Genomic DNA, 14004 nt, shown 5'->3' on the forward strand with positions numbered 1-14004 from the left:
TCTTTCTCTCTTTTTTTTTAGCTGCTGATAAAGAATTTACTTTCCGCAACAAGCCACGCTGCCTGTCTAAATATATTTTTTTTCTCTTTCTCGAAACGCGCGCGCTCTCTTTTATTTACTTTTCTTCTTTAATATGCCTGCCACACTTCGTATCCCTGAAAAGACAGGAAATGAAATCCTCTTAGTTCACAAGTTGACTAAGTCTGACGCCCAAATCGAAACGGGTTCCGAACTTGTTTTTGAAGTAAGAAGTGATAGAGATATGTTCGTATACTTACATATATATATATATTTAGGTTGCTGAAGCCAAATACGATGCTCCTAATACAATTATCAAGCAACTTGTCAGCCAATCAAAGTCTGAATTACTCGGTAAGGATAAGGCCGAACAAGCTCAAGTAAGTTGTGGATTTGTACATAAAAATATAGAGATTTATCGTTTCTAGGTTGAGGAATGGTTGTCTTTCACAAACCAATCCCTCAGAGGCGTTGGTAAGAAGGAACTTGTATCCAACATTGAAGTAGGTGAGCGGATGAATACAACAAAATCAACTTACATTCTATAGAAAAAAATCAATGATCATTTAAGCAACCACACTTACTTTGTCAACAACCATTTGACCATTGTTGATATTGTCATTTTCGGTCTTTTGTATGCTCACCATGTAAGCTAGACATAGATAGCGTATCAAGAGGGGAGGATTAACAGGTCATTATGTATAGAAAAACATCAAGGTTCAATCTGCTCCCAACACCTTACGTTGGTTTGATCTTATTCAAAACACAGTGATTAAGACCAATGAGTTAACTCAAGATTTCCCCTTGGTTGAAATCAACTTGGATGACGTCCCCGAACCTGCTGCTCCCGTTGTTGCTGTAAAGTATCATCTAAAAGAATAGGCAAGTCATTAATTATATTTGATAGAAAAAGGAAAAGAAGGGCGATGCTAAGACTGACACTAAGGCTGAGGATAAGAAGGCCAAAAAAGAAAACAAGAAGGACGAAAAGAAGCCTGAAGACAAAAAGGCTGCTGCCCCTGTTGAAGGTGGTAAGCCCAAGAAGGAGAAGAAGAAGGCTGAAAAGAAGCCTGCTCGTAAGTAAAAAAAAAAAAAAAAAAAAAAAAAAAAAGACTCTCTTGGTACTTTCTTTACTTAATTCAACAAAAACAATAGCTGCTCCTGTTGAGACAGATCAACCTGTTGTTTCTCGTATTGATATTCGTGTTGGTTACATCAAATCTTGTAAGAAGCATGAAGGTGCTGACTCCCTTTACGTTGAAGAAATCGATGTTGGAGAAGAAGAACCTCGTACCATTGTCTCTGGTCTTGTTCGTTGGTACCCTGTTGAACAAATGGAAAACCGTTACGTGCTTGTGTTGGCCAACTTGAAGCCTGCCAGTATGCGTGGTATCAAGTCTTATGGTATGGTCTTGTGTGCTTCTGCTGCTGATGGTTCTGCTGTTGAATTGTTGGGTCCCGTTGATACTTCCAAGGTTAAGCCTGGTGATAGAGTGTATGTTGAAGGTCAAGAAGGCGAACCTGAAAAGGTCTTGAACCCCAAGAAGAAGTATTGGGAAACTGTTCAACCTGAATTACACACAGATGATAACCTTATTGCCCACTATGGTGACAAGCCTCTTCTTATTAAGACTGCTTCTGGAGAAGCTATTCAATGTAAGGTAGCTTCTGTTAAGAATGGTGGTATTAAATAAAGCGTTTATGTGTACGTATCATTTTCCCAATTCAATATTCTTCTTTTTTTTGTGTCAGTCTTACTTTACAAGAGAGACGCTTCGCGCCTGTCCCAATCAATCTCTTGGTGCAAACAAGTATTGCACTGGTTGCTTTTGTGAAGATTGAAAGTCGATGAAGTTATACTTGAGAAAGGCGAGCTAGTGTAAAGAGCGTATGGCAGCTCTTTGTCAAAACGCAAAGAGAAGTCTTACGCAACAAGTCTCTTTATCAATTGCAGAGATCTTTTCTATGCAATGCGTCAGACCTTCATTGAACATTTTTTTTCACTGATTCTATCTATTTATAGATGTCACAGGTATCAGAAAGCTCGTAATGCCATTTAAAACATAATTCTAGCTTTCTTGATATCACTCAATGAGCAACAAGCAATTTTATAGTGTATCTGATAAGAAAGTAATGAAAGCATGTGAAATACCAGACCCTTCATTTTAATGCCATTTATTGTTTTTTTTTTTTCATGCCCAAAGCTGCCCTTCTTGGCCTGTGTTTTGAGCATTTTTGCTCTAGATTTTATATAGATGGTGCTATATATGGGATTTCAGAAGCATCTTATGTTACTTTGGTTTCCAAAGAACATAGGAAAATAGAAATATAGGTACTTTATAATACAAACGTGGGGGCAAATGGACGAAGGACATACATGATGATGGTACGCGGAGATTGAAATGGATGACAATGATTCTTCTTCCCGCCGCAATAAAAATAGAACTTTTGCTGAAAACTGTATAAAAACGCAGTTATTGGACTTTAGTGTAGCGACAAAAGCTGTAGGCTTTTGTTTTCTAAGTCTGTTGATACAAAGAATACAACACATTTGCTGCTAAAAGATTGAAAAAATAAGTAAAAAATGTTCATCAGAAACTAGAGCGACTGACGGTCATTTTGAATATTTGAGCTTGTTGCTAGCTCTATTTTTTGCCTGATAGCATCAAAAAGAAACTCAAAGAGATGTTAAGTTAAATATTTTCACGAGTTATACCCTTTGGATCAAAGTGATTTTTGACCATTTTTTACAAGTCGTTTTTTTGTCCAAATCAGCTCTAGAGGTATTGTAGATATTTGGAGCATTTGTGCGTGTATAAACAGGCTTTACACTACCTTTATATGTCGAGGAAAAAAAAGAAGATTTGCAGGAATAGTTGTCTTTTTGCACTGTTGAAGTAATTTTTTGCTTAGTTGTCTCTGCTACATAAATAAGCAATGTGCTATCAAAATGCTTATTTACAGAAAATGTCCTGTTAAAAAGACATTCGATCTAGAGGAGTATTACTTATGAAAGATCTCAAAATGCTGAGGAAATGCACTTCTACTTTATGATGTATGATATATGAAGAGCGATCTTTAATGCAAACATCAAGTATCGTACACATTTTCACATATAATTACATGTTGACGACTCCAATTTAATTACTCACTTTCTCTATAGTGGAAAATGCATCCAGTTTAAAAGATACAATATTATTAGCATGATCTAATGATGGTGAAGAGACAGGACGCTTCAAATCGTTATAGCTACGGAGCACAGTAGACTCCATCTTTATGGCGGTTCTCGGAAGCGACCTCCTTCAAACACAACATATGTGAAATAGCATCCGGGAGAATTGACGTTCGATCCAAATTCTTGAACAACTTGACTTTAGAGGTATTAATCATTTTTTGAAGCTTAGGAGAAGACAGATCAGTGACATATGTGTTAACATTTTCGCCTTTACAATGAATACCACAAACCTTGGGTTTTCTAACACCATTAATGATCAATTCGCTCAAAGCGATCTTCATCTGCTTTGTCAGCTTTACCATGTCTGATTCAACGTATGAGTTTTGTTCAGTAGACTTGAATTCTGCAATGACAACAAAACACTTGATACTACCAGTAAGATTATACACCAAAAAATTCGGCTTGGATGCATTGTAAATGTCTTTTTTTAGCTGACTATTTTCCCATCCCAATTTCAAGAAGAAATCAGAAGCAGATACAGATGATAATAGTAAAGAAAGATAGTAATGAACACAAGTATCTTCGATTGTATCATGGTGAGAGCCATTAGTCAGAATCGAAAGGATTTGTGTCAAGACCTGAGCTGTGTGTATATACAAATGATTTTCTGATTCGCAAGCTGTAGTAAGTAAATTAGCACATGATGACAAAGAGGATATTCAGTCGATAGGAGGAGATAATTCAATATTCACGCACCAGTCATAACAGTTGAGACCTCTTGCAGGGAAATACGTATCAAAGGACAAGGTCGGCTTGATGATTGAATGAATTCTAGATAAAAAGTACTTGCTTATAGACAATCCAGTGTTTCCATAAAAAACATAATCATTCAAAAGGAGACGGATGTCAGATATAAACGATGATTTTCGGCCTAGAAAAAATAGGTAGTCATAAATGGTTGGGTCATGTAAACAAAGGTAGATGTTACTGCTGACGGAAGAATTTCATCAAATATGAAATTACGCATGGACAAAATGATGAAAACTGTAATTCCATTTCAAAATTGAAGAATGTCAAATTATAATCTTATTTTATGAATAGAGACATTGTTGTAAATAAGAAGAAATATATAAAAAAAAAGAAAAAGAACTACACTATATAACTTGTCTTACACTTTAATGAGACTTTTTGTAGACTCTAAGACCATCATCTTCTTGACCCTTCTTGATGGCCAAACCGACCTTTTCATTCTCAGAATCAAAAGAGGTGTAGAAAGCATTGGTCAAACTGGTACCAAGGACCCAATCACGGTCAGAGCTACCACGGGTAATCTTGGTTTCACAACAATCACGATCAGCATCCACAGTGGCAATCCAGTATTTAGGAGGCAATTCAACGATATGGTCTTCGAGAGTCATCTTGAGAGTAGGCAATTTCTTGGCGTCAGAACACTTGATCAAGTAGTTCTTGGTAGAGCTTTGGTATTTACCACCAAACTTGGCATGGAACTTATCAGCTTGATCAGGAGGCATGGAGATGTAGCTTGTAGAAGTAGAGATAGAAGCAATAGCTTTTTCTTCTTGTTCCAAACGCAAGTCTCCAAAGCCAGCATGACGAATACAGACATCCCAGTTCTTGGCAGAACCATCTTCAGTATCAGCTAAGCGGAGGTAGTTGACATCACCCTTGATAACAGAGGTATCAACACCACCAATGACGAGGTAACCGGCAGCTTGTTCTTCGTCTCCAGAGCTGGAACGCTTAAGCAAACCAGTACCACCAGAAGTGACAGTGGTAGCTGTGGTAGCTGTGGTAGCGGAAGTAGTAACGTTGGTGACAGCAGAGGTGGTGGTAGTGACAGAACCAGATTGATCAAAACCAGAGCTGCTGCTGGTGGTGTACATACCAAATTGAGCACTGGAAATACCAGAACCAGATTGGAAAGCATTTGTAACAAAGGCAGAATCAGAAAGGGTTGTATCACGCTTGGCTAAACCTACAAGGAAAATTCTATAAATAACCTAATGTATATATCGATTATACTACTGATACATACTGCTGGCAGCTGTGGAAGAGATCTTGGTGTTGTTAAAGTCGACAGAGCGACCGAGACCAAGATAACCATCTAGATAAATGATTAATTATTGTTATTGTTTAATTTTTTTTTTTTTTTTTTTTTTTTTTTTTTTTTTTTTTTTTTGCATACCAAAGCCAGTACCGAAACCAGACATGCGGTAGGCACCACCAAAAGGCATATCTTCAACAGTAAGGCCAGCGAATTCAAATTTATCAGTGTAGACATGAGTATCAACACAAGAATCACCGTATTCAACAGAGAACTTCTTGCCTACAGAAACAGCAGTAGAGGACTTGCGAGCATAATAGGTACAACGTCCGCGACAGTTTTCGGTTTTACACTAAAATTTTTTTCATGTTAGTAAAAAAAAAAAAAGTCATAGTGGAAAAGACTTACTCTAGAACCACGAACCCACGAATAACCAGTCGCTAATTTAAAAATAATTAAGTACAACCTGAATAAATAAAGGGGAATCCTAGTCGTTTTTCTACTTACTGGTATCAAAAGCAAAAACGAATTCTTGGGCAGGAGTACCGATCTTGACTTTACCAGCAAGCTATAATAAAAAAAAGTTAATCAAACTGCAAACAATAGAGAAAGAGAAAGCAACAAAGAAAGTAACACATAATTATCATTTGTAATTTAAATTGTGTGTATGAATGGTTCACCATGTAACCTTTTTTTTCAATTTTTTTCTTGCTCTCTCTATCTCTTTTTTCTTATATTCGACTTTACCACACCATTGCTGAGTTCTTTACCGGCAGCCTTATAAATGTCACCACTGTCTGTACGTTTGTAGAGAGGAATAGTGATAGGGTCAGCCGAAACAGCGTTAAGGGCGAGTTGAGCGAGAGCTGCGAGACAAAGGATAGTAGTACGCATAGTTATTGTGTGTATAAAAAGACTGGAAAGGGTGCTTAATTGAGTTTTCTCTTATTTTCTATTGTTTATATAAAATGTCGATCAAGCGAAATATCGAAATTTGATTTGTTAATTTGTTGATGTAACTCAAAAGAGTGTCTAAAGTAGAAAGAAATTAAACAGTGAAAAGAAAAAGAGAAAGAAGGGAAGAAAAAGAAAGTAAGACGGATAATTGAAAAAGAAAAAAAAAGGGGGTCAAGAGAGTTTGCTGAATTTATAAACACACATAAAGATATAAATATAGGATATCACAAAAAGGGTAATAGAGAGCGAGGGGAGCTTCAAAGAAAGAATGAATTCAAAGTGTGCCGTGTCATTGGTTAAGAGAAAGAATAAAAGGTAATGCTGTCTTGGAAGTTAATTATCTTTTGTGTTTCTATAAAAAAGTGCCTGGATCTTTTGTAGCACTCCTTATGTGTTACCATAAGACAAAAACACTTTAGTGCCATTTATATCATCATCAATTTACATATTTCTGTCTCCGCACACGATGAAGGGCCACTTGTCAAAAGCTATATACTTTTTGTTTGTTTGTTTGTTTGTTTGTTTGGGCATAAATACTGCAATAAGCGTAAATGCGACATAAATAACATGTCAAATAAGGAATTATGATTTATATCTTTTATCTATCTTGTCAATCCTATAATTTAACCTCCATCGTTCTTAAAAAGAATAGAAAAACGCCCAAAATAGAACAATTTACTGTGCGTTCAAAGTAATTCTCGAGCTTAATTTCAAATTTTGGTAACTTTATAATTCTTTACCCGGTTGTGCTTCCTCCCCCCCCTTAGTTCTTACACTTCTTTTCTTTCTATATATCAAGCTTGTCTATCTAGCATTTATATGTGTCATTAGAGAAGTATCATAAATATAACATATATAGAAATAAAGTCTTAATTAAGAAACTCAGGTCATTCAGTATCTACTTGACCGTCGATCTTAAAGTGACTCCAACGTTACGAAATGAACAAGTTTATAAATAAAAAAAAGAGTACACGAGAACATATAAACAAAAAGATTTACATGATATCAGTATTGAAAAATAAATCAAATAAAATTAATTCGATAAGCACTAGCCACTTATTTATTTAATTCCAATGCCAAAAGGTGAAAGTCTAAAAAAAAATTGGTCGGTCAATTAAATAGACCAAAAGGCGATTTTTGAAATGTCAAAGGCTTTTTACATTTTCATTTTACAGTTTTCTTTTCCTCAAAAGACGGCTTTCTTTCATTCTTTGATCAAATAATATGAGTTGTCACTTTCATTACGAAGATGAGCATGGAAACGATCTGATGGAATGAGACGAAAACATGGATACTTTTCATTTAATAACCTTGACTCACTCAGATAATACTGTGAGAGGCAAGCAGCAGAACAGGAGTTAGATGTGAAGATAGAGGAAGCTCTAGAAAAAGTCAAACAGCAGGAATACACATACACTAAATATTCAAACGAGCAAAAGCTTCTTTTTGTGTATTTTAATAAAATCAAACTATCTAATGCTGGGAAATCTGGTTGCTTAGCTAGTGGTATTGCTGAGCATGTAGCTCAAAAATGGGCCAAGAGACCTGAAGAAGATAAGGGTTGGAATATTCGTGTGAACTAGACAAACTCGATCCACAGGTCAAAATCTCAGCTAGGACAAGAGCATAAAGATCACCTTGTAAACTTTTTTAATGACAATTCCTAAACATGAAAGAAAACTGCAAAATGAAGCTCCTTTTGGTTTATTTAATTAATTGACCAATTTCTTAGATTTCCGCCCATTAGCGTCTGTAAGTCCATTACTGTTAACTACAAGAACTTTAAGAAAACTGTATCACTTCAATTCAACACTTCCCCTTAATTTTTCCTTTTATGAACCACTAGAATATAAAAGGCTTTCTTCTTTGTTTTCTTTTGCTTTTTATTCATTATAATAAGCTTGGATCGGTCACTTTTTAATAAACAAATAAATAACTGTGTTACAGGGAGCCAAACTTCCGTCTACAAATATTGCTACCATACTCTAAATATTCTTTACGTTGTACAAATGTCCTTTGTAATTCTGCTTTAGAACTGAGAGAAATAAACTGATTGCCACCTTCCCATGCATATGTTACTGGACTTTTAGAACAATGAGTTTTTAGCTTATAATCGAGAATAACACTTACTCTTTAGGGATCGCTAATCGAATTTCAAACTCATCAGGCACAAACTGTCTTAAATCATGCTCACTTTGTTTATCTGTTAAAATTCAATTCTATGCACAGATTTTACTTACATGCGTTCTTTATAGCCAGGTATATTTGCATTGCCCCCAATTAATACGATATTAGCGTATAAGAGTCCATGTATTTCTGTTATCGTCAATATCTAATTGGCTGTATATGGACTTACCTGAATCACAAGCAGATACACTCTGAGTAATAGCTTCTGGAATACCTGCCTGTTCTAGACCAATGTCAGATGGGTGCATTAAAATTTCGGGAATCATAAATCTTTCATTATTCATAGCGAGTATTTGCTGTTGTTCACCAGTTGGACTATTTCCAGTACGAATATGACCTGTTGCATGGTGAATAAAGTCTGGCAATACATATTCTTGTACAATCGTGTTCTTTAAGCGTTGTTTTCTATACATTATAAGTCTAATATCTTTTGTTTATCTATCTTACTTGCAAATGTCCAAATCATCATATACATTATGTGACATAAAACAACATTTCTCTTTTACATCATTTATAATATAAGTTTCTTCCATCATGTCATACGATCGAAACGAAACAACTTCTTTTAGATGGTTTGTCAATAGCTTTCCTCCCACATTTAGTCGTCTTATGCCCTTTGGAATCGGACTTCCTTTTAAGAAAGGGACAATGTGTGTAAATGAAAAGCCTGAATCCACAATCAATGTGCAATCAGGAATAGCATTGTCTCCAAACAATCCACCCAAATCATTATACAGACAAAGTTGGGGTGCCATGGTGCGATGACAGGCATTAAATTCATATTCTTCAAATATAACTTGATCGTATCCATCTTGAATAGCAGGTAAGTTGAAGCAGGGCTCAGTCACAAGCAATCGTGTCTCTTTGGGGTCAATTTGCATAACATGTTTAAACAATCGATGCCAAATGCTTCTTTCGATATTCCAATTGGTCAATAGTCCCTAGTTGCTGGTAAGTAGTCGTGACAGGTGAATGTGGCTTACTCTTTCAAAAGGCAGTCGATAATAGAGTGAAGAAAAGTCGGTACAGGTGTCGAGTTCGTCTCCAATATAGTTACGCTTGTCTGTTTTGCCACGTACGATCGCGTTGGAAACAAGTCTATATTGTGGGATTAGAACAAGAGACGAGTTATTTGAATAAATAAAACCTTGGGATCGCTTCTTTATTGGCAAGAGCTGCCTTGATCGTATACGCGCCATTGTCTACCACAAGTGTTGTTGTAGGTGGTGCCATAGTATTTAAAAAGAAAAGAAGGACGGTTCAGATTTTTTCTCTCTCTCTTTTTTTTTTATATGTCAAAACCTCTTGCCACTGCTTTCCAATCTCTCAATAAAAAGTTGGCATATGAAACCCGAGTTTATGTAACTGATCTTGCCTAATTTTCCTTAACTAACTTGTATGTTAGACACTTGGGCTTTATCGATCACTGTTACGATCGAGTGAACAGTATCGACAAAATTCAATAAAACAAGAAGTACGAGAAAAATTTAAAAAGAATAAGCACAATACGTCTCGATCTCAAGTCCTTTGTCTATTGCAAGAAGCAGACAAGGTAATATGATGTATGCTTACAAAACAGATGACTAAAATAGAATAGACACTTGACTATTTAAATAGAGGCATAGCAGGCGAGAAAGATGTAAGAGCAAAAATTAACGAATATGTTCAAAAGTACAATGTAAGTCTTGTAAGACACAAGGGCATGATATATACTCAGTTCTTTTCCTTTTAGCTGGACAAAAAGGTAAACATTCAAAAGTCACTTGTTCTTATGATACTGATAACAACAGAACAAACCTATGTCACAACCTCTTGGCGAGAAAAAGAAGCCTAAAATGACAAAGAGAAAACCCTATCAGACGGTTATGACGACTCGAACTTCATCTGGATATGAGTTTAAGCGTATTCGAGGATGGAGGCAGCCTGTAAAGACCTCCATGATGTTAAAAAACAGAGTCAAGACTATACAAGGAAGATTAGATCGATACTCTATGTTTAAATCACAACTAGGAATGATTCAATCTGAACGTTTATTTCTAGAGCAACTTGGTTGTTTACCCCAAGACAAACTCAAAGGATATGGCAAGTTACCTATACTTTACTTTAGACTAAAAATCTAATATGGCTTGTATAGAAACAACAATCAAGATAGGGCTAGAAGAAAACAACAAATTCAATTTACAGAAATCTCAACTTGAAGATAAATAAAACCATATTTATTTAGTTTGTCTTTGTCTTTGGTTTTTGAGTTTCGTTGGCGTGATTGCCACCCCAGGTGGATAACCAAACAGCACTAAAGACAAGAAAACCAACAATCATGGAACCAGTAGAAGCATAGTAAGGATAAGCAGCAGTCAAGAAGCGAGGATATTCATTATGTCTAAAAGGTCGAATGGACACTTGATCTTCTGCCAAGACATAGCTAAGACCTGCACGCTTATAATTCACTTTGAGAGTAAAGACACCATAGACATCAGGAAGACGAACATGGGCTTCAAATCGTCCAAATGATGTAGTGGTAGGGACTTGCTTCAGAGTAGTACGAATGTAAGGATCCAACATGATGATTTCAAGTTGAACATCATCAGCCTTGAAAGACACCCATTCATCATCTTTGTATTCAGCAATATCAACACGATACACCTTTAGTCGATAAGTAAGATTACATGTCTGTCTTCATATCTATCTGTACTTACAATATCATCCTTAACACGATACCAGTCAAGTTGCTCAGTTTCGTTTTGTTTATGATGAGAATGGCCAATGACTTTCAAGACACTCTTTTCTTGGAAAGTCCATTTGCTTAATTGAGATACAAATGCTTCGTTTCCAGACTTGTCACTATAAAAGCGATGATGAATAAAAACATATATTAAAACAGAATCACTTACGAATCACCCACAGCGATGTTCATGAAATCATTGGAGAACAGATCAAGAGAACCTACAAAGGTAACACGGGCAGAGTTGCGAGACTGAAGTGCACCAACCAAACCCACTTGATCCATAGGACTAGCACGTTCATTATAAGCATCAGCCATAAAAGCATCGTTTTCAGCAGCCAAAACAGCACTGGAAAGAGGGAGTTGACCAACATTCAATCCTGTGCCTGAATAAAGAATAGGTGTTTTGACTTGTTCAGGATCAACAATAGTAGCTGGGCCAATCAACTTGGATGTAGTAATCTTGTTATGTTCCTTATGGTAATGCTTATGATCAAAGACAGTTTCGGTATCTAATTCAATGTCGAATTCAGCAGCCAATGCTCGCATCGTGTCACTAGGATCAATGCCAGTGGCTGCAAGAATATTACCACCTTTATTGACAAAGTTGACAAGGTGAACATTATTGATAAAAGGGTGCTTTGCAAGGCCTATCAAAAAAGGGGGAAAAATGAGTAAGACGCGTCAAAGAATAGTTTGCTTACTTGTCGTCTTTGGTGCAAAGTGAATAATATGGTGAAAGAGAGTCTCTCCAAAATAAGCAAGTGTGGTGGTTTGGTCGTCAGCAGCCTTAAAAGAGAGTTGGAACTCACGGTCTGTCTCGTGTGTCAATAAAGATAAGAACAGTGTTTTTTTTAAACTTTTACCTTCGAGTTGCTGCCAGAACTGTGAATAGGTTTCTTTTTCGGCTAAAGAGTCCAACAAGACAAGAACACGGTCTCCTGTGGTAGACTTTGCTTCTACAGCCATAGAAGTCAAAAGAGAGAGGCCTGAGACCAAGAGTGCAGTCAAGGAGTATATGCTTCTCATCTTGCAAAGGAGAAAGAGTGTGAAGGGGAATAAAGCCGCGTCTAATTCAGTTTATATCAAATGAAAAGCTAGCAAGTAGGATCTGAGTATGAAACAATTGATTTTGGTATCACATACCAAGATATTTTATTATTATTTATGGATATGCACTAAGAACTGATGCATGGCTGGCCCTTCTATCAAGATTAGGCTCTGATATGCTCAAGGCGCGGGCCATTCTACGTTGGTTGTTTAGGTGGTCATCTTCTAAGAAATCATCTTGATCCATGGAAGTGTTTCCTTCAATATCAGATAATGTTGCTATATTGACAACAAAAAATCCTGCAACAACCAGTATGGCACCTATTGCATACTGAACTCCAGGCACAAAATGTTTAAAGACTACATCTCCCACAAGAGCCAATGGAATCTATAGACTATGTCATGATATATTGAATTAGATAGTTTGCTTACTGTCATTGAAATGCCCAAAGTAACGACAAGTGGTGTAGTCATTAACATAGCAAGAAGCCAGAGATAGTCCGATAAAAAAGTGCCAACAAAAGCATTTAGGATCACCATAAGCCAGAGAGATGGTGAGAAAGGCAATTCAAATCTTTCAATGCCCATGAAATGCAAAAAGAAGAATATAGGCCACATCAGTAACACATTAAAGGTACCTACAAACCCGAAAAACAAGGGCATATCGATCCGGGATTCATCACCTATCTTCAGTTTTAAAAGAGTAGTATAACAGCCATAGAATAGAGCACCGCATAATGCCAATACATCTCCAATTAAAGGCTTGGGTATATCCAAGCCATCATGCTTTACAAGTTGGTCTGAATAAGAGACAAACACAACACCAACAAAACTTTGATCTGTCAGTATTTTTCACTTTGTTCTCGTTCTCTACCTTAGACAGACAGCAAGCACTTTAACCATGCTTAACTTCTCTACTTTAAAAATAGCCCCAATGCTCAATGTAAATAGTCCAGACATGGAAGAAAGAATAGTACTGCTAGCTACACTTGTATATGCTAAACTTGCATTTGTGGTATAGTTGGCAAGAAACCAAAGCAAACAAAATGCAAGGCTGAGCTTGATTGTTTCCATTGTTGTTAATTTTGAATTGTTTTTTGTGTCTATGTCTAAATCTTCTTCTTCAAACTAGGATGACTATCAGCTTAAATTTCTTCAAGGCTTGCTTACTTCTTGATTGTCTAATAGTCTAGCTTCTGTCTCCAAATGAACACTATAGAACAACATAGGTTACTCAGTTGTCTCTCTCTCTCTCTCTTTTTTTCTTACTCTTCTGGTAGAAACTCTTTTCGTCTTTTCTTGCTCGAAAAAAACAATAAGGGCAACAGGTATAGAGAGAATGTGGCTGTATTTACATATGTTATAAGGAAAGGCTTATTATATTTCAAGTCTGCAAAAATATTCTTTTGTCAAGATCAGTTGTGGTTATTGTAGATTGCAGCCTTACGTTCATTACAAAAGAAGAAGCTACCCATATAAATACAACAGCCAATAGAGCTATAACACCAGCCAAGTATCTTCTTTGAGACTGGTGTTGTGTATCTGACATATCGTTTTGTTTTTTTTAAAAAAAGAAACGAAGAATTCCAAGTTGGGTGTTTTTAAATACTATGGGATGTTGAGGGACTGTCAATGAATTTATCAACAGGTTATCATTGCCAGTCGGTTACATGAATGCATTACTGTGGATCATTTGTTAAGTGAATTGACCATTTGTGTACTTTAGAGTGAATATATCAAGGACTTTATTGAAGAGAAAGCATCTTATCTACTAAAATATAGGATTGTTAAATATTACTTTGATAAAACAGTATGGTCAAAAGTAATTGC

At 36.2% G+C, this 14004-nt stretch overlaps 8 protein-coding genes across 8 annotated transcripts; 3 read left to right on the plus strand and 5 right to left on the minus strand.

The window, feature by feature from the left end:
• Positions 1-10: 10 nt before the first annotated feature.
• B0P05DRAFT_529332 (uncharacterized protein) lies at positions 11-1811 on the plus strand. The gene is made up of 7 exons (XM_051576734.1): positions 11-244; positions 297-398; positions 447-521; positions 567-665; positions 724-876; positions 926-1094; positions 1174-1811. Exons 1-7 carry the CDS (start codon positions 134-136, stop codon positions 1710-1712), a joined length of 1248 nt encoding a protein of 415 aa, XP_051437755.1. The 5' UTR covers positions 11-133; the 3' UTR covers positions 1713-1811.
• A 1223-nt stretch (positions 1812-3034) lies between these two features.
• Positions 3035-4285, minus strand: B0P05DRAFT_529336 (uncharacterized protein). Its single transcript, XM_051576735.1, has 2 exons — positions 3950-4285; positions 3035-3872 (listed from the first exon to the last, which is right to left on the minus strand). Exons 1-2 carry the CDS (start codon positions 3954-3956, stop codon positions 3268-3270), a joined length of 612 nt encoding a protein of 203 aa, XP_051437756.1. The 5' UTR covers positions 3957-4285; the 3' UTR covers positions 3035-3267.
• B0P05DRAFT_529339 (aspartic peptidase domain-containing protein) lies at positions 4257-6382 on the minus strand. The gene is made up of 6 exons (XM_051576736.1): positions 6006-6382; positions 5766-5826; positions 5667-5698; positions 5400-5610; positions 5250-5318; positions 4257-5189 (listed from the first exon to the last, which is right to left on the minus strand). Exons 1-6 carry the CDS (start codon positions 6150-6152, stop codon positions 4369-4371), a joined length of 1341 nt encoding a protein of 446 aa, XP_051437757.1. The 5' UTR covers positions 6153-6382; the 3' UTR covers positions 4257-4368.
• A 1693-nt stretch (positions 6383-8075) lies between these two features.
• On the minus strand, positions 8076-9743 carry B0P05DRAFT_529345 (actin-like protein ARP6). Its single transcript, XM_051576737.1, has 7 exons — positions 9550-9743; positions 9386-9500; positions 8850-9343; positions 8572-8807; positions 8456-8531; positions 8346-8408; positions 8076-8298 (listed from the first exon to the last, which is right to left on the minus strand). The coding sequence occupies exons 1-7, from the start codon at positions 9633-9635 to the stop codon at positions 8157-8159; spliced, it is 1212 nt and encodes a 403-aa protein (XP_051437758.1). The 5' UTR covers positions 9636-9743; the 3' UTR covers positions 8076-8156.
• On the plus strand, positions 9614-10614 carry B0P05DRAFT_529348 (uncharacterized protein). Its single transcript, XM_051576738.1, has 5 exons — positions 9614-9763; positions 9808-9954; positions 10000-10146; positions 10193-10484; positions 10537-10614. The coding sequence occupies exons 1-3, from the start codon at positions 9695-9697 to the stop codon at positions 10132-10134; spliced, it is 351 nt and encodes a 116-aa protein (XP_051437759.1). The 5' UTR covers positions 9614-9694; the 3' UTR covers positions 10135-10146; positions 10193-10484; positions 10537-10614.
• Positions 10615-10622: 8 nt separating this feature from the next.
• B0P05DRAFT_584331 (Dolichyl-diphosphooligosaccharide--protein glycosyltransferase subunit WBP1) lies at positions 10623-12093 on the minus strand (the record flags this gene model as incomplete). The annotated part of the gene is made up of 5 exons (XM_051582340.1): positions 10623-11045; positions 11099-11243; positions 11294-11774; positions 11829-11939; positions 11991-12093. 5 exons carry the CDS (start codon positions 12091-12093, stop codon positions 10623-10625), a joined length of 1263 nt encoding a protein of 420 aa, XP_051437760.1.
• A 196-nt stretch (positions 12094-12289) lies between these two features.
• Positions 12290-13134, minus strand: B0P05DRAFT_464336 (uncharacterized protein; the record flags this gene model as incomplete). The annotated part of the gene is made up of 3 exons (XM_051574211.1): positions 12290-12562; positions 12607-13006; positions 13049-13134. The coding sequence occupies 3 exons, from the start codon at positions 13132-13134 to the stop codon at positions 12290-12292; spliced, it is 759 nt and encodes a 252-aa protein (XP_051437761.1).
• Positions 13135-13279: 145 nt separating this feature from the next.
• B0P05DRAFT_529376 (uncharacterized protein) lies at positions 13280-13731 on the plus strand. Its single transcript, XM_051576739.1, has 2 exons — positions 13280-13403; positions 13455-13731. Exons 1-2 carry the CDS (start codon positions 13381-13383, stop codon positions 13606-13608), a joined length of 177 nt encoding a protein of 58 aa, XP_051437762.1. The 5' UTR covers positions 13280-13380; the 3' UTR covers positions 13609-13731.
• Positions 13732-14004: the final 273 nt, after the last annotated feature.

Source organism: Gilbertella persicaria (genome assembly GCF_025201335.1).
Source record: "Gilbertella persicaria strain CBS 190.32 chromosome Unknown B0P05scaffold_7, whole genome shotgun sequence".
NCBI classification, from domain to species: Eukaryota; Fungi; Mucoromycota; class Mucoromycetes; order Mucorales; family Choanephoraceae; genus Gilbertella; species Gilbertella persicaria.

What these genes read in the sequence shown, in the direction of transcription:
- B0P05DRAFT_529332 (XM_051576734.1), top strand. Translation starts at nt 134, where the DNA reads ATGCCTGCCACACTTCGTATCCCTGAAAAGACAGGAAATGAAATCCTC. An exon ending in GTCTTTTGTATGCTCACCAT is followed by an intron (nt 666 to 723) that starts GTAAGCTAGACA and finishes CATTATGTATAG; the next exon opens with AAAAACATCAAGGTTCAATC. An exon ending in CTGCTGCTCCCGTTGTTGCT is followed by an intron (nt 877 to 925) that starts GTAAAGTATCAT and finishes TATATTTGATAG; the next exon opens with AAAAAGGAAAAGAAGGGCGA.
- B0P05DRAFT_529339 (XM_051576736.1), bottom strand. Translation starts at nt 6,152, where the DNA reads ATGCGTACTACTATCCTTTGTCTCGCAGCTCTCGCTCAACTCGCCCTT. An exon ending in AAGAACTCAGCAATGGTGTG is followed by an intron (nt 5,827 to 6,005) that starts GTAAAGTCGAAT and finishes TTTTTATTATAG; the next exon opens with CTTGCTGGTAAAGTCAAGAT. An exon ending in TGGTTTCGGTACTGGCTTTG is followed by an intron (nt 5,319 to 5,399) that starts GTATGCAAAAAA and finishes TCATTTATCTAG; the next exon opens with ATGGTTATCTTGGTCTCGGT.
- B0P05DRAFT_529345 (XM_051576737.1), bottom strand. Translation starts at nt 9,635, where the DNA reads ATGGCACCACCTACAACAACACTTGTGGTAGACAATGGCGCGTATACG. An exon ending in GATGATTTGGACATTTGCAA is followed by an intron (nt 8,808 to 8,849) that starts GTAAGATAGATA and finishes TATAATGTATAG; the next exon opens with AAAACAACGCTTAAAGAACA. An exon ending in CCTGGCTATAAAGAACGCAT is followed by an intron (nt 8,409 to 8,455) that starts GTAAGTAAAATC and finishes AGATAAACAAAG; the next exon opens with TGAGCATGATTTAAGACAGT.
- B0P05DRAFT_529348 (XM_051576738.1), top strand. Translation starts at nt 9,695, where the DNA reads ATGTCAAAACCTCTTGCCACTGCTTTCCAATCTCTCAATAAAAAGTTG. An exon ending in CATATGAAACCCGAGTTTAT is followed by an intron (nt 9,764 to 9,807) that starts GTAACTGATCTT and finishes CTTGTATGTTAG; the next exon opens with ACACTTGGGCTTTATCGATC. An exon ending in TATTGCAAGAAGCAGACAAG is followed by an intron (nt 9,955 to 9,999) that starts GTAATATGATGT and finishes AAAATAGAATAG; the next exon opens with ACACTTGACTATTTAAATAG.
- B0P05DRAFT_529376 (XM_051576739.1), top strand. Translation starts at nt 13,381, where the DNA reads ATGAACACTATAGAACAACATAG. An exon ending in AACACTATAGAACAACATAG is followed by an intron (nt 13,404 to 13,454) that starts GTTACTCAGTTG and finishes CTCTTCTGGTAG; the next exon opens with AAACTCTTTTCGTCTTTTCT.